The 26,465-nt window shown below is 37.0% G+C and overlaps 1 protein-coding gene across 1 annotated transcript in view; it reads right to left on the bottom strand.

The window, feature by feature from the left end:
• COL5A3 (collagen type V alpha 3 chain) overlaps positions 1-26,465 on the bottom strand; it is a 1,727,233-nt gene that overhangs the window by 1,183,307 nt on the left and 517,461 nt on the right. Inside the window, exons 10-11 of the mRNA XM_044084684.1 lie at positions 26,010-26,072; positions 25,359-25,433 (exon numbers count right to left, since the gene is read on the bottom strand). Of these exons, the coding sequence (XP_043940619.1) occupies positions 25,359-25,433; positions 26,010-26,072 (138 nt within the window). The remainder of the gene's footprint in view (positions 1-25,358; positions 25,434-26,009; positions 26,073-26,465) is intronic.

The raw sequence follows: 26,465 nt of genomic DNA, 5'->3' as shown, positions 1-26,465 counted from the left end.
ACTAAACCTATGTCTAGTGAGTTCCCCCAACTTACTAATTTCAGTAATTTAGCGTCTATAACTTTGCCCTGGCATAAAAACATAATAAATAATAGGGTCTGATAAAATCTGCAGAGTCAATAATTATTAAAGTAAATTAAAAGTTTTTAAAACCACATCTCTTTTAGGAGTTAGTCAGACCCTCAAATAAAGTTAGTATTTAAGGACCTTCCAGAAAGAGACCACACACCTAAATCAGAGAAACTAGTTGATTCTACAGGTGTGAGGGTGGGTAAGTAAAAAGCAGCCTGACTGAAGTCTTAGGATAGCTCCTGGGTACAAGCAGCAGCTCCTGAGCTGATGATCTGAGAATGTGAGCCAGACTGGACATACACACTGTACAGGACTTTAAAAGATAAAAACACACACACTGACCTGATAGTGAATGGCACCTAGCACACACCACAGAGCAAAGCAGTAACATAGAGGGAGAGGCTCCACTGCCCACGATGTAGCCATGCCAGGTCACCATCTGCAAACTTGAGATAAAGGGCCATAGAGTAATCCAAGAAAGAAGATATTACAGCATAAACCACCATCACATAGCCTGAATGAGGAAGCTGGTACTTCATCAGATGGAAATAACATGTCTTAATGGTGACTCATACATGGCCTTTGCTGTGAGCCTGTAAACAGGAATCATACCCAAATAGAATACAGAGTAAACACATTACAACATCACATCCAAAAACCTAAAAACTAAGGGAGAAAGAACATAACCTGAAAAGGAGAGATGATGTCATTTGCAAGCACCAGGTCAACATTTGCAGAATTTAGTGTTAGTCAGCTTAGAGTCAGCTAGCCTCGCACATCATCCAGACAGCATTCTAGAATGATAAAGTCTTGAAAGGTATCCTAAAAATAGGAGAGGAGTAGCTGAATATATCAGCATAATATAGATGTCTAACACCTCTTCTAGCATGACATCCCATAGTAGTAAGAAATATGTAGTAAATAATAACAGATTTCAAGATTCATCCTAGACAAACCACAGGTCAACAGGATCCACTCCTGAGTACAACCCAAAAGGTAAGTTTATGCAATGTGAGTATTGTTTAATTAAACCATATATTGTGTTTAAAGGTGCTCCACCAGATTCAAGGTCTACAATTCCAGATTACTCATATAGAGCAAGAAGGACCAGGAGATAATAGATCCAGTGATTTCATACCATAACAAGGTCATTAACCACCTTGATAAGGACAATCTTAGTACTGTGTATTGATCACAAAACAGTCTGACAAACACCAAGGTGGCCAAATGGGTAAGGTGTTTGCCTTACAAACACAAGGTGCAGGGTGTGAATCTCACAAGGGATAATGCTTAGGCTTAAAATGTCTCGCAAGGGCAGTTAGCCTAGTACTAATTTATGAACCTATGAATTTGCCTGTACCTAAAATACTTTGTCGATAACTTTACCAATGAATGGAAAGTTAAAGACCGAGCAGCCATTTTCCAGGATGGCTGGTTCAAAGATGGTTTCTTTGGAATGGGAAGCATCAAAGTATCTGTCAAGCTGGAAGAAAAACCTCCCCTCTGAAATAGACCTGGACTATAAGGTACATAGCTGGACATAGAGATTCAAGGTATATTTAACTACCCATGATTAACTTGAATCTAGATTGCAGTGGGTGGCTTGTACAGATGAATCAAATTCCATAACCTCATTGTAACGACAAAACAAAGCATTTCTCAGTAAAATCCAAGATTATCTACACAGGACATAGACACACACATAGAGAAAGTTAAGAGATAAATAAAAGTTCTGAGCTCTCTAGCCTACCTAGCAGTATTACACATGTATCAGGAATTACAGTAAACGCTCAGTTAACTGGAACTCAAGCAACCATCACTCTCAAGCAAACGGCAAAAAAAAAAAAAAAATAGAAGACATATAGTACAATTTTCATATGTTGCCCTTTCTGTCTCCACCCCCCCACCTCAGAAACATATCTTACGTTTTTACAGTTTTAGGGTTTTAAAAGGGAAGACAGGAATAAATTCCCTCTCTCCCCAACCTGAGAGCAAGTCAAACCAAACAAATAGTATAGGGTATAGTATTAGTCAGGCCTATTTTTAATAGTGACTCTTATGTAACCAGAAACTACAGTTATCTGGCATCTACCCATCCCCATGGGTGCCGGTTAACTGTTTACTGTATACATGAAAGCACATGTTCATGTGGCCCTATCGTTCTACGACTAAACTATATATAAATGTGTATTGCAGTATACACTCTGGCTCTCTCTCTTATTTATGGACTAACTAAAGGTATTTTGTTGACAGTAAATATGGTAAAAATGGCAATAAGGCTGATCCACTTGAGCAGGATCCACCTCTCAAGTTCAGGCAAAAGAATCTGCAGTAAGAGAGAACATAGAACAAAACCATAAAATAATTTTACAGAACAAAAGAGGTTTGGTAGTAACTGGACATCAAAATGATTTAACATTAACTTTTTGTACATTTTATGAGAAGGCAAAGCAAAATGATACTTAGCATAACAGTGTAAATATTTGCTCTGAAGCAGTATAACTGTTTTTCTCAACAAAAAGGAACTAATAAGCAATTAGATGAAAAGGGCTTACAATGTGAATTTTGGCATTCATTCTGCATGAGACACAAGGCATAAACTGACAAGCAATTTGCATGTACTGTTTAGAGCATATGAATGATTTACAAAAAAGAAAATAAAAAGTGGTATAAACTAATTTCTCACTATTAGAAATGATTTATAGAGTGTGGTTCATGTATCTTAATGATTTACATAAAAGAACACAGTAACATTTTCCTAATAAGATACTTTTGGCATAATGACAATTTACCTAAAGGCAACATAAATGCTTGCGTGATAAAGAAACTAATTACTGATCACTTGAGAAACAGGATTGCACAATATGGTTTTGGAATATTATAAAAAGCAACAAATTACTGAGCATGATGCAATTACTGGAGCTTGTTGCACTACTTAATGAAATGGGCAACTCTCATGGATACGTGCACACTTGAATGCCAGAGAAGCCTACGTAAGAATTATTTGCATAGAGTACAGACATAAGAAGTTTGGTCTAACATTGACCCATGACTGTTTGTAGCTGTAAATGTCAATTTCAGATGGTCTACTTTTGCTATAGTCATAGCAAGTCATGATTATCAATGCATCCTTACAGGATGTGTACATATGCTCAGGGAGAATTATAAAGGGGCAGTACCTCCCCCCCAAATTGTCTGATTGTATTTCAGACAGTATGTGTTGTTTGCATAAGGTGATTTTTATGTGTATGATGGCTTCTGTTTGATGTGGAAGAAAGTTTTTAGAGGTATGCTATATATTTGGAGCTAGTTCAATCAACTATTATGTTTCAGGAAAGATGCTTTTCTGGTAAGACATTTTGGTTATTGTAATACTTCAGATATCTTTGAGGAAGTGTACCTTGTAGACATTTTTTGGAAGAAGTGGCACATTTAAAGTTTTTGGGAGTGGTGTTGGATAGTTTTTACTGGATTTCACAGATATGATTTTAAATATACATATGAATTAATTGTGCTTGAATTTATTTGTTGTTGTGGTTTACTGGAAGGTGATATGTTTCATCTTCTTTCTGGTGATGTTACGAGGTTCATATTTTCCCATTGCTATTAACTGCTATGACTCTCTAGAGACTAGCAACACTATTTCAATTCAAAACCATCAATTAATTCAAAACAATGTAGATTTTATAGAAGGAACCAAATGATAGATGACAATATATCCATCTATGCAGGAAATGCTGCAGGTTTGTAGAACATGATCATTTTGGAATGATATTCTTGAAAAATGCATTCATAAACAGCTCCTTGCTTATCTACTACAAGTAAGTCTCCTCACCCACACCCAACGTGGATTTCTCCCTAACCACAGTACATCCACCACACTAATATATTTTACGCAGACTATCTTTCAGTCTAGAGACAGCAATAAATTAGTCTCATGTCTATTCTTTCACCTATCAAAGGCCTTTGACAATGTCTCCCACAACCTACTTCTGTCCAAACTGTTTTGTCATGCTCTCTCCAACTCTGCACTTTGCTAGTTCTCTAGCTACCTCTCTTACAGACTTCAGTCTGTAAGATGGCTTTCTGGAACCTCCCCTTTCCTCTGAGCCCACACCAGGGTTTCCCAAGACTCCATCCTTGGACCCCTACTATTTAACATTTTCACTAACAACCTCTATCTGTCATGTGCTCACTCCTCTTTAATGCAATATGCTGATGACTCTACAATTATGTCCACCTCTGACAGTCTCCCCCACTTACTTACCCTTACCCAAGAATATCTTCATTCAGTGGAAAAATGGCTAACATCCAACCAACTCCTATTCAACCCAAATAAAACTAAACAACCTCCTCTTCCTCCCTAAATGTCTCCAACACCTCAGATCTACCTTTATTATCTCCTCCCTAAACAACACAACTGTCAAGGTTGAACCCCTCTCTAATCTACTAGGGCTCATTATTGGTGACCAACTAAAATTCAATCTTCACATCCATAACTACATTAAGAAGAGTCATCAAGATGTAGCCTTCTCTATAGAAACAAAAAATCCTCACAAATGAATCCAAACTCTCAATAGCACAAGCCTATCTACTACCCACTCTACTATATGCTGCCCCAATCCTTACTAACCTTCAAACAAATCTGGTGACAAAACTTGAACTCACATGTAATAAAATTGCTACATTTATCACTAATCAATGCTACCACTCACACCACTGCCTATCTCTAAAAAACTTACAGTGGCTAGAATTGTGCCATCAACCACTACTGCCTCAACTACACTTGAATCATTCCATCTTAAACCAACCACTTTCCCGTCCTGCTCTCTCAACTCTTACCTCTCTTTACATACCTAACCGTACATTCTGCAGCACAGAACAACACCTCCTGCAGATCTACAATCTCAATAAAACCATCGGCAAGCTTCTTTATAATCACTCTACCACCGATGCATGGAATAAACTGTCCCTGTAGTTAAGATTAATCTCTAACACAGACTGTTTCAAAATAACATTAAAAGACAATCTATTCAACTTTTGGACTTGCTCTTGTACAGACCCTACTTAATGTACCTCTCCTTCTGCGTTAACTAACGTTTTCCTACCTATAAGCTATTTCCACTGCTTCTCTTAGCTTTTCTCTTGTCCCCTAAAACAAGCTATACTATAGATCCTCTGTTGCTAAAGTGTTGTATTTTACTCCTGAATCTACGTCATGCCTCACATCTGTAAGAAACTGTGCTGTGACCATGTAAAGGAGAAAACTGTATGTGATTACTGTTATTACCATTACTGTGACCAGGTAAATGTGAAAACTGTATGTTATTACTGTTATAATGTATTATATTACTATTAATGTTAATATTACCCTGATTATGTAAAGGAGAAAACTGTACATGATTACTGTTATGACTATGTAAAGTAGAAAGCCACATGTGATTACCATTATACTGAATGTTATACTTATTCTGCTTGTTAACTTTTATGCTACGCATTTGGAGCTTTTCTCCTTGGGTCTCAGCTGAAAAAGGGCATCTGCCCAGTTGGGCTAACCCGGTCAACAAATGTCAAATAAAAAATAAATAATAAACCAGATGATGCACTAAGAAATAGACATGTTTTTAGAGTGGTGCTTGGATCAGCTAGACAGTGGAGGGGCAATGATTCAAGTACTACTGGAAACTTCTGATGGGCAGCATGACTAAACGACGGGCCTACTTCATAACATTGAGACCATAACATCGAAAATTCAAAACACTAAAAACCCAAAACATTGAAAACTCAGAACACTGAAAGTGTGCTTCATAACACTGAAAACTACATTGCACAAGTAAATAAGATCCCCTCCACCTACAACAACAGCTAACTTACAAATACACTTTCTACTATGGTTCTGCAGGGGGGCAAGGCCCCCTGCACCCCCCAGTGTATAGTAAGGTTAGGAAATTAATGTTTTTCCACTGTAGTGCAATCTTGGAGTTGGTATATTTAAGGGGTGTTTGTGGGGAGCAGAGCATCCCCCCACATGGCGGGGTGCAGTGGGGATTGTCTCCAGCAAAAATGTAGTAGAAGGTGTGTTTGTTAGTTAGGTGGTGTTATAGGTAGAAAGGATGTCATTTACATATGTATTGTAGTTTTCCATGTTATGAAGCACACCTTCAATGTTCTGGGTTTTCAGTGTTTTGGGATTTAGATGTTTTGGTCTCAATGTTATGAAATTTCAATGTTATGAAGTAGACCCCTAAATAACAGCCTAGTGATAAGCAGAGGTGATGAATATTCTATAAATACTTTATGTGTGGCTGTGAAACATTTAAAAGAGACTGGACTTCAAGGTAATGCACACAAATTTGAGTTTTTCAAAAATCCATTTCTTACTATGGACATATAACTATAAAGACTTGCTGTGCACATTACCAGGCAAGATGGCGGCTGGGTCACAATCACCAATCTGCAGAATGTGTCATAAAGGAAGTTAAGCAAGAACTTGGAGCTGCCACAAGTTTCTACAATACCTCTTCCTGGTTATACAACCACTGAACATGATGTCACAGAAAGACTCTACAGTGTAATGTGCAGAGCTATGCAGACATATGAACAAGTCTTCTTAATGATTAGAGACATGACAATGACAAGCATGGAGCTTATGCAGATTGCACATAACTCATTTATTAACATGGCACATAGTGCTTCGACTTAAAGAATCTGAAACATTCTAGCACACATTTTCATATGGCATGAAGAGATTCAGCATGTTTTTAAGCTCATTTATTTTTATTTTTATTTTACATTTGTTGACCGGGCTAGTACAGCTGGATATATGTCCATTTTCAGCAGAGGCCCGGGGAGAAAAGCTCCTGGAAAACACAGTAAAATATATATCAAATGGCAGTTTTCACAGATGCAGATACAATACATATTTAAGCAATTCTTTACGTGACATTTTTTACAGATGTGGGTGTGTAACATATATATATACGCTATTATTTTCATTTCAATACATTCATTGAAACAAATTCTGAAGCTGAAAGAGAAGCCTTCAGCCTGACCTGTTGAGTAACAAAGCTTATTCAATATTTGTATGAAAAGTGATTAATGATGGGATTGCATCCCCAGACAATATTGTAAATTTTTAACACAAGAAAGGAATGTCTGTACACTACATTTACAGCAAGGAAGTAACAGCGCATAGCTATGACCCCTACTGTGCGGGTTCATAGCAATAATTCTTCCTAGTTAGGTTCTGATTAAATTCTTCATGGTACATTCATAGTAAAAATGTGCTAAACCTTTGATTTTTTTGCTTAATAAACTTTGCTACATTTGTGGGATAGCTGTCACTAAATGGTCTATTTTGGACTTTGCCTCTGAATTGCAAATTTTTATCTTGGTCTATTTATATGCAAAAGGGTTGGATACTGCACAAATGTGGAAATTAGAAACCGTGAAAACAAAGTAATTTGCTTTACTTAGTGGCTGAAACTGACAAACAAACTGATAATGTAGCAAATATATTGTATAGGATGTCAAATGAGCCAAAATGCATCATCCAAAGTACCCTCACACCATTAGGTATGGTCATCAGTGCCAGGGCAGCATATCAATACTGAATCACTAGCAGTGTTTACAGACTCGGTGTTCTTAACTTTTCTTGCATACACTAAATGACCAGAACTAAACTCCATAGAATCAGCCACCTTACAGAAGACCACGGTATTGTTTGAAGGTAAGAGGAGGCAATAAGTCTATCCAGCATATTTGTTTGTGTCTTTTGGCTTTTCCCGGTTAGGGGTCGCCACAGCGGAACTCCGGTCCGCTAATGATTGGCAGTTGATTTTTACGTACCGGCTTGCCAGGCCTGATGCACAACCTTCAAGGAAGGTACCCCCATTCACGCATGTCTCCACGCAGAAGACGTGCTCTAGCTGAGAATCGAATCAGATAGCATCTTACTGTGAGGCGACAACGCTACTGCAGCACCACCACCGCAGGTGTTTAACTAAATTTAACATTATTTGCAAGGAAGGACTTACAGAACAGATTGTTACTGGTACTGGTCCACATGTTACTTCAGAAGAGATTAGATGTAAAGTTTATGTAAAAAGTAACCATAGCTATGAGCAAAATCATAAATCAATATAACTCAAATTTTATTTATTGTATTACTTATAAAATCTTGAAGACAGAGACCTCCAAGATGGCTGCACACTGAGTAACAGCTTAATTTCAGCTCTTCCAGTGTAAAAACAGAAACTCAGAAAAGAGAACCACTGAAGTCATCTTCTGGGGTACATTTCATTATGTGCACTGCCTGGATGCCAGCAAAGAAGAACATGAACAAAAATCAGTCACAAAAGGAGATGAGAAAACACTTGCTAAGAAGAATCCTGCAGCTGTTCATCAAAATGCAGTTCAAGCTTCAGCTTTGGTCCAAGTCATGACTGCCAGTAATCTAGAAGAAAAAAAAGTAAAATGTCCTCAGAGCTGTTCAAAATCAATGAAACATTGAAGGAGTATATCAAAGCAAATGACAAAAGGCTGGAAAACTGGAAGAAGCTTTAAAAAGATATTCAGATGAGCTGATAAAACTGCAAAAATTAGAGGTCAAAATGAAGAAAATGTTGGATGAGTATGAGACTGCTCAAGAGGAACTGTTTCAAAAAGTGGTAGAATTAAAGGAGGTAGCACATAGGGAAAACCTGAGATTTTCTGCTGTACCAGAGAAACTGGAAGGAACAGAATGTATTAATTTTATGACATCACAAATAAGTATCTGGATTGGTATTCCACAGCAGAAGTTGTTAATTGAAAGGGCAAATCGTGTGCGTGCTCCAAATCTGGCCATGAGAAAGGTGTCAATGCCTCTAGTAGTAAACATCCAAATCCTACCAGCGGATAGAGTTGATTCTGACAAAACTGTGACAGAAGGATAAAGTACTAATAATTGGAGACAGTAGAGTGATTGTGAAAATGATTATTCATTGCACACCAGGCAGAAGAGGAGTATGTTTATTCCAGCAATTGGGGAATGCCAAAAAGCATGTGGGAGATTCTAGCTGCTGAATCCAGTTATCTTCAGAATATTTTTCCTGGAGGGTCAAAGTCATTTTGTGATCCAGATCATGCTAAGGTGGAAATATAAAAGTTTGTCCAACAAAAAGTGAGCTATCAAACAGAAGGGGTTTCTGCTTTTCATTTTATCTGAAAATAAAGCTCATAGAGAGACTATGCCAGAGAAAACCATGCAATGTTCCAAAGGAATATACTTGATAGCCAGAATAAAGTATGGGAATTGACTAGAAGAACCATGTGTACATTAAAATGATCTAGAGACTGGGTTTGGGAGATGGAGATCAACAGGAAGAACAGGAAGTGGGATTGCAAAGCATCAATTACATTTGTGAAATTTGGCAGAAGAAAACCTGGAAATATTGGACTTTTTGATTTACTTCATATTACTAATGTTTGGAGGAACATTAAAGTGAGGGGAAGATGAAGGAATGAGGTAACTGTAAGTAAACAGTTTTTGTTCTTAACGGTATTGTTATAAAACACAACATATGCATGTTATAAAGTAAAGCCTTTTTGGTTATTTTTGAGTGTAATAAGGTTACTAAAGTAAACACATGCCCCTTTTTCCTTCTTTCTTTCTTCTTGTTAATTTTTAAGAAATGTAAGCATTGTAATGTAGAAAGAGAAGAAAACCCAGACAAAAGATTATGATGTAAGTGTAACTGATATGTGTTTTCTAACTTTTCCATAGGGTGATGACTAAATTAAGACCCTTGACTTAATCTAATAAGGGGAAGCAAGTAAATAAAAAAACATTGAATGCAATGAAGAGTTTTCCTCTAGCAAATAAATAATCACAATGCAACATGAGAACCTTGTAGATGAAGGCAACCATGTGTTTGGCTCTTGTGTTTCTATGGGGACAAACTGATCAGGGAATAAAAACAAAACACTTTTTTTTTTCAATGACTAAGAGATAATGTTTTTCTGAAAACATTCAAGTTGCTTTCTGCATCTGGAAAAGGAACAAAGATAAAATAAAAAGAGACAGCATTTAGTGTAAATAGAAGCACAGGCTGTACCATGCGTTTTAGTATGGATAACCTTCATTACAGGTCAAGTCAAGCCTGTGAGTATTGCTGTCCATCTGGGACCCTTGCTCCTATTACTAAGGTTAAACTTTATTTGAAGATGTGCATAGTTGTGTAAGATATGACAAGGAACAACTTTATAAAATATGAACCTGCCAAACATTAGTGCATGCAAGTAACACAAAAGCTGAAACTATATATTAAAAAAAGCTGTTATACATAACAGGTAGGAATAATAACTTCTTATAATGGCAACACTTTCCATATCTTTAAATGTGAATGGTCTCACAGATATGCACAAAAAAGAAAGAGTATGAACTATTTTAAAAATGCATAGTGCAAATAGTTATACTGCAGGAGACACATTTGTAAAGAACTGAGCATGTGAATTTGATAAAGAAAGGATTTCAGGATGGTTATTCTACAGAATATCTGGGAAAAGGGAAAAGAGAAACACTTATATTAATTGCTAAAGGAGCTCCAATAGTGATAGAAAAGTGAAAAAGATAATAATGGTAGATTTGTAATAGTAAGGGGCTACTACAAGGGAGGAGGATTAACCTGGAATTTATTCATATTCCATCTAGTACTACAGCTTTCAGCAGGGAATATTCCTTATAGGTGGGGGCTGGAATTTGATTTGCAACATTAAGGATGTATTGGATGGTCTAGAATGCAAAATATAACAAATGAAAGTAGATTTTTGAAAACAAATATGAAAATATGTTGTATGGAAGATGTGAATTCAGTAGTAGGAGCTCAGACAGAATTTGCATATTATTCCCAAAGGTACAAAACCTGGGCTAGGCAAGACAGAAATTTTATTTCACAGGAGAATATGCATTTAATTGAAAGTTTTGGTACACACAGAATAACTATTTCAGATCACAAGCCAATAATAGCTAAAATAAAAATGCAGTGTAATGAAATAAAATAGAGATACTGGCTCTTCCACACCAGTTTGTTAAACTGAGAGGAATTTAAGGAATGGGTACTGGAAATTATTCAGGAATCATTAGGGAAGACAGAAATTTCTTCAGAAAACATAGCTAGAGAGTGGGATAAAAATGAAAGTGGAGTTTAAAAATAGGGCGGAGATAAAAGAAAATGAAATCTGGTTAAGTCATAATGGGAATTATTTAGTGGGACTGACAAAGGTTAAAGTATTGCAGAACAGAGGGAATCTCACAGAACATGAAGCTCAATTGCAGAGTGCTTAAGAGAAAGGAAGCGAACACCTCAATAATATGCATGAGTTTAACAAAACTGCCATTAGGCAACTGTTTTTGATAATAAGCACAAAAGTTTTTAGCACAACAGCTCAGGCAACAGAAAGTAGAGAGGTTGTTGCCAAGCATAGGAAGCCTGTAACAGGGAAAATAACCAGAGATCCTGTACAGGTATTAGAAATATTTCAGAAATTTTTTGAAAATATGTATAAAGCAGAGAAATGTAGAAATCAATAAGTACAGATGGAAATGTTTATGGAAGAAAAAAGTTAGAGGGGTCTATATTAGTTCCTCGAAATATGTATTCATTGACAGCTAAGCAGCGAAATTCATTACAGCAAACCATGGAATTTTTCCCAGGGTTAGGAACCACTGGCCTTCGAGCACTCCAGAACACACACTGCACTAAATCAAACCCACACAAGTGGGGGGATGCACCCCCACCCCCAAACTTTATGTACCAACTCTGAGATCACACTACGCTGGGGAGAAGAGCAAAGTTGTGGTGATGGTCCAGTGGTTTCTAACCCTGGAAAAAAATTCTGTGTTTCACTGTAATGAATTTCCCTGTTTAGCTGTCAATGAATACGTATTTGACAAACATGTATTTTGAGGAACTAATATAGACCCAGTTACAGGGAGATGTGGCTAAATAACTAACAGAATAGGATGAGAGGAGATAAAATGGTGATGTATAACCATCTACAGGAAAGTCTCAAGGAATAGATGGTATACCGGTAGACATTTAGAAGCTAGGAGGGAAAAAAAGTGATAAAGATCTGGGAGGTTTTGTTTAACAGTATTTTAAAAGAAGAAGAAGCACCAACAACCTGAAGAAAGATGTAGTGGCTGTAATACCTAAAGATGGGAAAGACCCATCACATACAGCTTCATATAGGCCCATTTTGATTCTAAACCATGATTATAAAGTGTTTATGATTATAATGGCTAAAAGAATGGCAATGTGATGCCAAACTTTAAAGATATGAATCAATGTGGTTTTGTGAAGGGGAGACAAACATTTGGCAAAAATAACAGCACATGATCCATTGGGAAGCAGAATATAAAAAAATACCGCTGTTGTTGATGGGTGTTGATACAAAGAAAGCATTTGACAAAGACAGCTGGGATTTTATGAGTAGGGAAATGGAAATATTTGTATTCCCTGATAAAATTAAAAGGTTGATTAGGAGATTAAATAAGGGATCAAAGGTGAAAATTAAAGTGGGGGGGGGTCCTCTCTGATAATTTTTGTTTGAGCAGAGAAACCAGGCAGTTGTGTCTTCTTTCCCCTTTATTTGTGTTACAGTTAAAACCACTAACAAAGAAAATAAGGGACTCAGAAATTTAGGGATATAATCATCATGGTAATCAGGAAAAGTTGGCTTTATTTGCAGATGATAATATTATGTATCTGATAAAGTCAGTGCTGTGGAACATTCTGAGACAGTTTCAAATTAATGAAGATAAAGTTAATAGATGTAAACTATGTACCCACAAACAAACTGGTTCAGCAACACGCATATTTATGGAGGCATGTTAAAATGAAGTACTTAGGAGTATTGGTTAAAAGGATTATTTTATGGGAACTAAGGATATGAGGGAAGAGACTGCATAAAAGATAATATAATAACTGAGAAATTGGAAGCTCTGTTTTATGGATATGGATAGCAGGATACAAGCAGTGAAAATGTTTTTAGTCCCTTTAGTTCTATACACGGATCACGCATATTTTTATCAACCAGAGGAGAAGTTGTGGATAGCAATTAATAAAGAGTTCAAGGAATTCATCTGGGAGGGGAAGAGGACAAGAGTCATGTGGAATAAAATGATCCTTCCAATAGAACATAGTGGTTAGGAATGACCTGATTTAAAGAGGTATTTCAGTGCCACACAGTTAAGCATCCTATCTATCTCAATATGCTCCTGCAGTTGCCTGCTCTCTGCAGTTACCTCCACCTAGGTGTCAAATATTACTGGTTCATTAATAATTCCAAAACCATAAACCATGCTTCATATCAGAATGTTTTATCTTGAAGCATACAAGCATACATGATGGCAAACATTTGAGATTTGACCCTCCTGTCAATCAGATTTGTTGTTAGAATTGTGTATGGTGATAGCGTTTTTTTAAAGGCACAGGCCACACTCATTAGGAGTTAAAGGTACACAATCAAAAGAGTTGTACTGGCGGGAATGAGCTATAGCACAAGCTGAAAGCTATAATTCAAAGTAGAAAGGGATAATGGTGAATGGGGGGACACTAAAGAAATAAGGAAAGACTGGAAATTTGGAAGCAGATCCTTAAGAAGAATAACAATAACCGTACAGAATATTATAGGTTCATAGGTTCATAGGTTGGTACAAGGCTATCGGCCCTAGGGCCTATACAAGCCTAGCCATAACAATTCCCTGGCTATTTCTTCCCACACTATTTACTTCCCTGGACCCCTGTCTAGCAGGGTGACTAACGTGATCCCCGGGGTGAATTTCCTTTCTCCTATCTAATCGTCAAGGTTCCTTTTGAAGAGAGCCAAGGAGACGCTCTGCTTGACATGTATGGGCAGTCTATTCCAGAGTCTGGGGAGTCTCTGGATCAGGAACCTATCCCTCCAGCATGTTTTGTTTATTGTGATCCCTGGAGCATGTGGCTCTGAGGGATTGGGATTTCTTTAAGTGTAGCATGTCCAACAGCTCTGGGTTTGACATGGCCTTGTATGTTAAGCAGAGATTGCCTCTGAGTAGACGATATGCGACAGAGTATAGCTGGAGTTTTTTTAAGACGGTCAGCATAGGGCATCTGCTTTAGGTCTGTGATTCTTTTAGTGAGGTATTTCTGCAGCCTTTCCAGTTGTTGCAGATGTTTTGAGAGGTACATACCAAATGGGGCATTGTATTCTATAATGGGTCTAATGAGGGAAGAGTACAGTGGAACAATGACCTCCCTTTTTCTGGATGAAAAGCCCTTAGTGATGAGGTATGCCACATAGAAGGATTTCCTGACTGTTGTGGTGATGTGGTTATTGAAGGTGAGACCACTGTCCACCTGTGTCCCTAAGTCTCTTATCGCACTTTCAGTGTTTAGTGTACTGCCACCTATGTGGTAATTCATGGGTACATGTTTTTTCCCAAAGGGGATAACTACACATTTCTTGGCATTGAGCTTGAGCCCATGGCTCTGGCACCAATCATCTGTTTCTGTAAGGCCCTTTTGTAGAGTATCCACATCATTTGGGGATTCAATAATAGTTTTCAGTTTGCAGTCATCTACAAACCTTGTTATCCAGAGTCCCTTAGTGTTGGCCTGTACTTCAGAGAAGTAGATGCCAAACAAGAGCGATCCTAGGACTGAACCCCGAGGAACTCCACTTGTCACTTGTCTGGAGCTGGATTTGGAGTCAGCTACTTTTACAGTGTGGATTCTTTCATTAAGCCAGTTGGCAACCCATCGAGTGACGTAGGGATTAATGCCCAGCTTAGTAAGTTTATCTATGATTCCAGAGTGGGGGATGGTGTCAAAGGCCTTGGCGAGGTCCAGATAGGTTGTGTGGACTGCCTTACCCTCATCCACAGCTCTGGAGACTGATTTGAAGAAGTCAATCAGGTTCAAGAGACAAGATCAGTTCTTCACGAACACAAACTGGGTGAGGTCCAGTGTTTGAAGGTTGCCAATATCTTTGTTTATAAGTTCCATGATAATATGCTCCATGGCCTTGGAGATCAGGCTCGTCAGACTGATGGGGCAGTAGTTCATAAAGTAGCAGAAAGTATTCTACAAACTAAGCCAACAAAGGAATGGAGAAAGGAGGATCTGCTGATAGGGATGACTGCAATTATGGGTACAGAGAATAGGCAAAAGAGGGGAAGGAATTTACTGGCAAAGGAACCAATGTATTGGTATTGAATAACTAGAGAAGGAAAGGTAATAGAATGAGAAGAGGCCAATAATTCATTTGAATTATTGGCCTCTTCCCATCTTATCAAAGACTGATATTAGAGTATAGGCAGAGAGAGAGGTATAGGGGGCTCCAAAGTCAAAGATCAGCACTGGCAGCATTTTTAGTTGAATCTAGAAGAGAAGGTGCTGTTGAAAAGTGATACTTAGTAGGACACAGAAAATACTGCATGACAACTATAAGAATCAATCAGGAGTTTAAAAAGGATTGGAAGGACAGAGAGAGACTGCATAAACAATTAGCAAAGAAACAATGGGAGGATGTATGTATGGCTCCAAATTATGCAACAAAGTCTAGAAGTTTTAGAATCTTTGCTTGGAAGTGTTTGCATAGGTACTTTTACACCCCAAAGCAGACTCCAAAGAATTTTTCCTCAAGTTGATTGCAAATGGTGGGAAAAAAAGATAATTGGGAACGTATTTTTGGAACTGTAATGAGTTGGCAGACTTTAAAAATTCCCTGCAGACTACTGTATCAGAAATACTGGGTGAGCAAACTGGTATAAATGATTTATGCAAGCTGTAATTCATAATCAGAATTGTCTAAGCATAATAAGGCCTTGCTGAGTTTAATTCTGGTGGCTGCCAAAAAAAATTACTAGAAATTGGAAATCAAAGTCTAAACCAACTGTACTAGAAGTAGTGACTATAGTAACATAGATAAAATAACTGGAATTTGGATGTTTAGGAAAGGGTAGGAGCAAATGGGAATTGTGGGAACAATACATGAAAAATAATGTTTGGAGGAAGAATGAGGTATAGGGGAAGGCAAGGTCTGAATACGCTATGTGATGTTTGACTGATAATGACTGTACAGAAGATTATAAATGATGTATAATATTTGGAGCTGAAAATATGTCAATATGGTTTGTTTTTATTACATAAATGTATGATTGTTTATGTCATAGGTGATAATTCAATAAAGATGCTTCTTGTTAAAATAATCTTGAGGACAGACTAGAAGAGTGCTAGATGGTTGAAAAAAAACACATCAGCAGAGCACACTTCTCACCTTATCTACTCAGCAAGACTCCAACCTAGTGCATACACACTTGAATGTGCAAACATACCCGAAGACACTATGTTGCCCATGCACGATACTAAATTCAACCACACTAACACACCGACATATTTACAGTACACCAGCAAATATCATCAATTTCCAACACACCATACCAAAATTATATAACCAACTCCAAGAATGCACTTACCTTAGGGTAGGTACCACATGAGACATGAGTCACCGAGTCACACATTCATACTATAACACATATCCACACACAGACACACACACACACACACACACACACACACACACACACACACACACACACACACACACACACACACACACTTAAATTACACTGATCTTCCAACTAAACATACATTTTCATACCCATAGTCTCCCTGCCATACAATCTGGCAAGCTATTTCTGCAACCCAAACTCACACAGACGTGTCAGTATACTGATAGCCTTAGAAGGAGAAATGAGCAAATATGTGTCTGAAAAAGAATAAATTCCATTACTAATATACTATAATATATGATATAATATAATATAGTATAATACAATATGAGGCTATCTGAGAAGCTTCTGCGTTATTCTATACAATGCCCTTCATCGTGGTGGTCAGGGCATAACCTGAAATGGGCCCATGTTGTCTCGGCCATTTAATTTAATAAAATGATTAAATGAGTAAATAAATGAATACAAAATAAATAAATGAAAATGAATAGCAGCACATCCAGAGATGAAGAGATGACCATTGGGATACACTGTGGTACAAAGTTGTAAGCAGTGAACTAATAAAGCCCCAATATGGGGCACTATACTTCAGAGGTCAATAAGAAAACATGTAACAGGTTCTAGTTATGCACAGAGGTAAACTAAAGTCCTTTTCTCCAAATGTCCTAGTAGAAGTAGGGAAAAAACTAAAAGCGGTATTCACAAAAATAAAGGGGAGTTAACCCACTGTCTTTTCCAGTATTTTTTTCCCATAAAACTAGTTAGTCTATGCAATTTTTATGCTGTATATAGTGACAGGTACATACTGCCTGCTATCAGACATGCTGGTTATAGATGTATAAACCACCTAGGGATAAAGGGCTTCATAAAAAGGCAAAGAGACCCTTGCTCATCTTTGGATGCCTAATCAATGTTCTATGTCCCAGAAAGACATGGATGGCAAGGAAAACGTTTAGCAGCTATCAATGCATCAGAAACCCTGGGAAATAAAACTGCATCAGAAACCCTGGGAAATAAAACAGAAGCATGTGTTTCCTTGCTCTCTGACTCCTGACAAGAGGCACAAGGCTTGACTGGTTTTGCAAGATGGACTGTAACATATCTGGGTGGAAATGTCACTGACTAGTTGACCAACAGACACAAAAATCATAAATTATTGCCATGAATGGGACTTGACTGCATCTTGTCCACTAAAGTTGTAACTACAAGGAGACAAAAACCTTCAGATCAGTACGCATTGCAGAATAAAACATTTATTATTTCTTCACTTTTCATGAAGGCACGCCTATAAAGGAGGAGACATCGAGTGAAATGAGGGTGGGATATATCTGAAGTGCAGTGATGGATGGCTAAGTTCAAATTGGATGGCAGCTGGACAGGACTTCATTCTGTGTACTCTTGACACTTTTTAAGTGCTGGAAAATTCTATCCAATGCAAAGTTTGAACCTCCAATGTTGCCTCCAAACCCATACAACATAACTTCTGATTAACTGGGAAATATAACTAGATAGCCATAAAAGTATAATTCCAGCACATGGAACAGACCCACAACATGACACAGCCTTGCTGTGTTAGAGGCACTTACAAGGCAGACTATAACAAAAAGAAAGTAATTGCCAAAATAAGTAATTGGACATTACTGACAAATTATTAAAATACAGAAAAATTACTTTGCTTGTCTTTCCAAGATATGATCTAAAGTGAAGGTTATTAGTAACATCAGGCACTTAAGTTTTATTTTATCCTAATTAAACTACACAGTAGCAAAGGAGAAATTCAAGAAAATGACAGCTCTCTCAAAAATGATGTTGCATTGAACTTGGGGGGGGGGGGGTCACAATCCTCCGAGATGAAGTAATCTCAGTGTTGATTAAATTAAGCAAAGACGATGAGTGACTGAAGTCCCCTTCAAAGATCTGTGGAACAGCTTTGTCCTCCATCTCTCCAAGAAAAATTAAAACCTCAAGGGTTAGTCCAAATGCCATTTTGCACTATATCCACTTTGAGCAGGAGACAGTAATGTCAACTTTTTTCTTGTTTTTAGGACATACAGAATTTCACTGCATAAATTCTTCTATTGCTGGTCAGAGTTAATAGTGACAGAAAAATGTGGATGTGAGTCAGATTTTAAATTTGTGAGAGAGAGAGAAGTGATCTGTGACTGAATGTGAGGTCTTAATCTTTATCAGCAGTGCAGTGATAGATTATTTTATTTTTGGCAGGTCTGAGGCATGAAACCCTGTAATACTGATTTATCTGCAAAAGTATTCATGTAGCGACTTCCTACATGGAATACCAGATGTTCTGACATTTATTCAGTCTCACAAAATACAGCAAATGATAGGATGTTTTGGCCAAACATGGTGCCCGTTTTTTCATTGACAAAAAGTGGTGTAGCTACTGAAAGAATGCATATACGCGCTAGTTTAAAGAAACCAACACATCAGGAATGTATATATCTATTTGCTTCCCCCACATGCTGTTGTGTCAGAGTGAATGTTTAATTCAAAGGGTCAGAAACAGCATTAGAATTTTTAACATCAGTAGATATAATCATCATGGTATATGTGTATTGAAAAAAATACAACACATTTATTGACAGAAAAGTTTTTTGAAGAACATAGAAACGTTTATTACCAAATATGAGCAGAGTAGTAGAAGAAGAAGTATTTATCAAACATTTAAAAGCATGTTGCCTTCTGTCTTTAAATGGTCAGTTACCTCGTCTCTCCCACTCACACTTCTAGGGTCACAGGCAAAACAAGCTAATTAAGTAATTAATTAATGAAGGTAAACAAGCACTCAGATTAGCACTTTGCACAAATAGAGTAGCATGACAAATGGCGCATTCAAATAATCTTTAAAATATAATTACAGCTCTGATGATTCAAAGATCCATCCCGTTTACAACAATTTATGGCAAAGGTTTTTGGAAAAAGTCATGACATGTTTTAGTAATCCAGTTCTAAGATTAACTGTTTATAAACATATTAATAAAGAAGAATGTGGAAACACACTTCTTACAATGTATGGCATAAATAAGAATATTTCAGTCTCTCCTTTTCTCTTTTTTTACATTTAACTTATATTTTGCAGAGGATACCGCTGCTGTGAAACATACTCCCCATCCACATAAAGCAGGGCTCATCCCTGTCCATATCCAAGCCTAACTTAGATCTATGGATGGGTAACAGAAAACTTACCTCAGGGCTGCTGCCAGTACTAATGCACAGAGGCATTAGAGAGCTTCTGAGTAAGGAGACCACCTTTAGTAATGACAGAATCATTTTGGTTTGCCAACTATTAGATCTCATTCTAAATAATAATGTGTTTCTGTTTGGCGATAGGTATTATGTACAGAAATGGGGGGTAGCCATGGGCACCCCCTGTGCTAATACCTACGCTAATTTGGTTGTTTTATGGTGGGAGAAGCTGTACCTATTTACACATGAAAACTTTAAACATATCAAACTCTACAGGCGTTTTGTAGACGATATCATTATTATTTGGGAAGGTACCTTGTCATTGTTTGAAGCTTTTTGGAATTACCTAGAAACCACTAGTAGCTTTTTGAGATTCACACAGGAGTCCTCCAGTACTCACATCAACTTTCTTGATGTGACACTCAGCTTTACTTCTGATGGAGGAATTGTTTCTTCATTGTACAGAAAACCTATGTGGCGTAATTCGCTACTTTACTTTGACAGCATGCATCCTAGACATGTGTTCCAGGGGATAATTAAAAGTCAGTTTCTTAGGATCTTGAAAATATGCAGTGAAGAGAAAGACTTAATTAGGGAGGCACAAATACTAGAAGACCTATTTCTAGACAGAGGATATGATCCTGTAATGGTTGGCAACATTAAATTTGATACATTAAGACAAAGAATATCCATGGAACCACCTAGATTAGGAACAAAAAGCCACGCTGTTTGGTGTCACAATAAAGTGAGATCCCCCTGCAGTAATCCTGTCAGATATGTGACAACTTACACTAGTGACATTAATAAAATCCAAGAGGTCATTAGAGATAATTGGCGCATATTGATTACAGATGCAAGCACAGGAGATCTGCTAGGTAGGAGTCCAGTTTTTCTGTATAAGAATAGTAAAAATCTAAAAAGGATCTTGTGTGGTGACTTACATACTATAATTGATGGCACTAGAATGACCTCTAGTAAATCCATCTCGTACAAACTAGGTACGTTTCCATGTTATTGCTGTAACAGATGTAGCTACATTACAAAGGAACAACCATTTGAACATCCAACAATGAAATATGTATTTACACCTCATTTTTTTGCTAATTGTAACACTAGTAATGTCATATATCTTGCTACCTGCATCAAATGTAATGCGTTTTATGTAGGTTTAACTAAAAGGAAACTACATGAGCGTATCTATAATCATCTATATGACATTAAGAAGAAAATAGACACAAATGCACTAGCCAAACATGTTATTGATTTTCCATCACACTCTTTTACCTTTAGAGTGTTACAAATAGTTGTTGCTAATGCTAGGGAAGGCAACAAGGAAAATAATCTAGCTATGAATGAATTACATTGGATACTGAAACTAGGAGCCCACTTGACACCAGGGATCAATAGTTCAGTCTCCATAAAACCGGCTTTGTTATCTAGATAGTTAATCCATTTTTACAACATTGTAGTAGGCAGGGATTGATGTATTTGGTTATATTTGATGGGTCTTATATTTAACACATGGTCTGCCCTATTTCTACAGCTTACCATGTTTCATTTTATGACTCAATATTTAATTATGCATACTTTTTTGAGGTACTTGACATTGATATTCCCTTTGGAATCATTGTATTAAGTATGTATTTATTTTTTGAGTTTAAGTGTCTTTATGAGACAAAATATACTTTTGACAGTATTATTATTAGAAATATAGATATGTTTCTAATTATATATTTATTTTATTTATGAAAAAATCTTCTTCATTATTTTAAGATAATTCAATAGCAGACAGTTTTTGATATTTTGTCTAGTCTCATTTTTGTATATACACTGTCTTTGATAGTGAGCTTTTATAATATATTCTTGACAGTGAGATTTAGATAATATTATTAGGAGATATATTTTTGTATTTTTGCATTTTGAATTGATGTGTTTGCAGATGGGGGCATAATGATTATGCCATATAAGCTATGTGATGTGCCTATAGATGGGGGCTTAATAATTATGCCGTATAAGCTATGTGATGTGCTTGATAGTACATATACATTTTTTATATACACTTTTTAAAGTATTTAAAATTAGGCATGCTCGTAAGCATGAGTCCACTTTTATAGTGAAGATTTATACTTAGTGTTCTGAGTTAACACGCTTGCGACTCATTTTTTATATCTGGGGACACTAACTTTAAAATGTCTAGGGAAATGCGATAACATTTATGTTTCATTTTCTATTTCCTGTTAAAGCTAATGAGCATTTTTTAGTTTGGTTTTAGTTTCTGTTATATTGTATACTAAAATGGGTGATCCTCTAAGAATGTATACAAGCTTATTTTGAATTGGACATTTGCGCTAATCATAACATATTTTCATTGATTACCTAGGTTTCTGTTTAAAAAGTCAAAAGTTTTGTATTTTTAATTCCTTTTGCTTGAAAAGTCCTTATTAGAATTTATATAGCTTTTTTTGTTCTTTTCGTGATTCCACAGATAGATAGGCTTGCCGTAATGATTTGTTTATCAAATGCAGGCAACTCATTACGTGCATCTCTTGAGAGACTTAACATAATGAAAGCCGTGTCTTAATTATCCAACAATGGAAACCACTGTATTTTGCTTTTTGCTATTACAAGGCAATGTAAATGACTGTTATATACATAAAGATATATGTTTTTGTCATAATTTTTGCAGATAGTTTTGGTTCTGCTTCCATATACTTTGCTCATTTGCATAGTAACGAAACTTTTAAGGTGTAATTCAAACGCTAATTTAGTGTTCAATAATGCATACTTGATTGATTCATAAGCAAATTATTTAATTAAGTTCCCGCGCTTTGCAGGATAAATATTGGTACCTTTGTATTATTCAATGATATCTGATGAAGCGTGGATTTACCACGTGAAAGCGCTTATTCTCTGTCTCTAATAAAGGATTGTCTGGTTTTTACCACGGAGTTTTACCTTTTTGCCTGACTGAAGCATTTTGCAGTTTTGTGGACTATTTTGCTGTTTGTTCCTGGTGGTTGGTTCAACACATTTGTCTCTACTAAAATACAGCAAATGATAGGATGTTTTGGCCAAACATGGTGCCCGTTTTTTCATTGACAAAAAGTGGTGTAGCTACTGAAAGAATGCATATAGTCGCTAGTTTAAAGAAACCAACACATCAGGAATGTATATATCTATTTGCTTCCCCCACATGCTGTTGTGTCAGAGTGAATGTTTAATTCAAAGGGTCAGAAACAGCATTAGAATTTTTAACATCAGTAGATATAATCATCATGGTATATGTGTATTGAAAAAAATACAACACATTTATTGAAAGAAAAGTTTTTTTGAAGAACATAGAAACGTTTATTACCAAATATGAGCAGAGTAGTAGAAGAAGAAGTATTTATCAAACATTTAAAAGCATGTTGCATTCTGTCTTTAAATGGTCAGTTACCTTGTCTCTCCCACTCACACTTCTAGGGTCACAGGCAAAACAAGCTAATTAAGTAATTAATTAATGAAGGTAAACAAGCACTCAGATTAGCACTTTGCACAAATAGAGTAGCATGACAAATGGCGCATTCAAATAATCTTTAAAATATAATTACAGCTCTGATGATTCAAAGATCCATCCCGTTTGCAACAATTTATGGCAAAGGTTTTTGGAAAAAGTCATGACATGTTTTAGTAATCCAGTTCTAAGATTAACTGTTTATAAACATATTAAAGAAGAATGTGGAAACACACTTCTTACAATGTATGGCATAAATAAGAATATTTCAGTCTCTCCTTTTCTCTTTTTTTACATTTAACTTATATTTTGCAGAGGATACCGCTGCTGTGAAACATACTCCCCATCCACATAAAGCAGGGCTCATCCCTGTCCATATCCAAGCGTAACTTAGATCTATGGATGGGTAACAGAAAACTTACCTCAGGGCTGCTGCCAGTACTAATGCACAGAGGCAGATCCTAAATGCTTTATCCCATGTATGGGTCCGCACATATTTCCTGTGGTATGATCCCAGTTATTCTCAGAAGGGGTAATGTATAATTGTTGACCATGGGATAAACAAGGCCGGTCTATAACCAAATTTGATAGGTTATTTCAAGTACAAAAAGGGAAACTGGCTAGGTTTAAAATGGTCTGTAAGTTCAGCAAGCCTAGTACTTACCTATGAATCTATAAATCTATGAGCTTGCCTTTCCTTTTCAGCCAGCTGTATCTTCAGGTCATCTGAGGCTTTGTGCTAGAAGGCTGTCCACCACCACCACTGACATTGTCCTAGCATGGACATCCCTCCATGTCCCACTGTAACTTCCACTACAAAGTTCTTCCTCCTTCGCTGAAACAAATTTGCCTGCCAGTTTCAGCACTAGGTAACCTGATGGGCACACTGCAGATGTCAGCCAATAACTTTTGGTAGCTCACAACCATACATATCATCCACTCAAAAAAAGGAAACATTTATTTATTTAACTTATTTTGTTGTATCTTTGTGATTGTGGGAGAGGAGTGGCGATAGCAGGAGATACAGTTATGTCACACCATGATGTCATTTCTGTGTGGGAAAGGAGTAGAGATAGCATGAGATACATTTATGCCATACCATGATGTCATTTATGTGTGAGAAAGGAGCGCAGACTGCAGAAGATACAGTTATGTCATACCATGATGCCATTTCTGTGTGGGGAAAGAAATGGGGCTATCATGAGATACAGTTATGTCATGATATGACATTATTTCTTTGTGGGAAACAAATATAAATAGCATGAGATACAGTTATGTCATATCATGATGTCATTCCTGTACTGGATAAAATAAGTCACTGCTGTTCCCTGTCCTTGCCAAGCTTGAGCTACTAGATTCAGGTTGTAGATGGAAATGCAGGTGCTGCTCACAGAGGATGACCAGCAATAAGCAAGCCAGGAATGCAAAATCAGCTTCTGAGTCTGTAGCTACAATTTGCATAAGTGTCACTGTCAGGAAATAAAACACACCTTCATTCCAGTACCAGAAAGGGCAAGAAGAAATATAACACATAATATGAACAAAATTATTAATTTAAAGTAAAAAATGAGGTAACTCTAATCCGAATACAAATACAGGTGCAACACCTTGAAATGGAGCGGGAAGTGCATTGTTTACTACCAGCTGGGGGGAGGGGTAGTAGCATGTTAATGTGGACATGTATTTGCTGGGCATGCCATTTGGCACTTACTTCCAAGAATCACAAATCTGAGGACCACCACTGGGAATCATACATGGAAAAACAATTCCTGCATACTGTTCATGAGAAACAGTACTAGTACTTCAGTTATGGGAATTAAAAGTGGTAGGTAAGGATTCAGAAATGTATTTCAAATTTTAAATGTTTAGCTACATCCTCTGTCCAAGTTTCTAAATACTAAGTAGCTGGGTAACCTCCTGCGATTATATATTTTCACTTGTTGATATTATTTATTGCTTATATCACTAAGTTGTATGAGAAAGAACACATTGTCAGGGTTATAAAAGGAAACAATGTCCTATAGGGAAGAAAAATATTTATATACTTACTGGAATCACAAGCACTGTTCCTGCAGGTCCTGGGATTCCTTCTGCTCCAGCAAGGCCTGGTCTTCCTTCAGGACCCTAGGAATAGATACAGAGAACAACCGAGGGCGTGAAATGCACAAGAGAATCCTGTCAGGTGAAACACAGCAGCATTGTCAGGTAAAGACTTGTAAATACCACAGCAGTGAATGCCACATGGCCAGAGGTGATATGCACTGACATCAGAAATATGTTTGTAATTCCACGTGTTTCTTAAAGAACAACCTCCTGAAATGACTGCATAAATCAGCCTTTGTTATCAGTTGTAGACATAAAAGAAAGCAAAAGTACACTAATATTACAAGAAGCATATTTTAATCCTTGACTGTCGTGCCAGGCTAAACAAAAGCGATTCTTTCAGAGCAAGCGTGTTTTTTGTCCAGTCAGGCTGTCAGCTCATGCAAAATACCTATATTTTACCTTAAAATATGATTTGGGGCAGAATGCATGTATGCTAGGGATACTGGCTGACCGCAAAATGTAGGCTTTACATAAACAGAGAGTTTAATACTAAAGGGCATTTAGCATTTGTATGCATGTTGTACAACGTTACGTCATTTTCTGCTACATTATACAACACTGCTTCCTGTGCCAAAATAGTGTTGTGAACCTTACCTTGTATCCGGGGTCTCCAGGTGGGCCAGGTAGACCTGGGGGTCCTGCAGGTCCTGTAACTCCCTACAAGAAAAGTAAAAATAAAACATAATTGCCAACAGATATTAAATGTCAGACATTGCTGCAGATTTGGTACAGATGCTAATAATGAAATAAGTTATATGCTGCTTTAAAAGTGCAACTCAAGAAGTTCTTGCAAGTGCTCTTTCAGTCATTAACCCTAGCCTATTTTTGTCAAATTTGTTTTTTTCCATCCAAGTTTGCACCATCCTATCTTATCTTGCCCTAGTCTTTTCATCCTATCTTATAGCGTTCACTCCCACCACCACCACCCTACTCAGTTGCTTTACATTCTGTCCTCTCTTCTTTTGTCCCATTGCCCCAATGTTATCCCATTTCATTGACATTCATCCTGTTTATTCATCCTGTTTTTTTCCCAGCATATGCTGATTCACC

The sequence above is a fragment of the Protopterus annectens genome, chromosome 9.part0 (genome assembly GCF_019279795.1).
Source record: "Protopterus annectens isolate FY-2018-M chromosome 9.part0, PAN1.0, whole genome shotgun sequence".
Taxonomy (NCBI): Eukaryota; Metazoa; Chordata; order Ceratodontiformes; family Protopteridae; genus Protopterus; species Protopterus annectens.
Note: the sequence above shows the minus strand (reverse complement) of the source record. Positions and strands in the feature narration are given on the sequence as shown.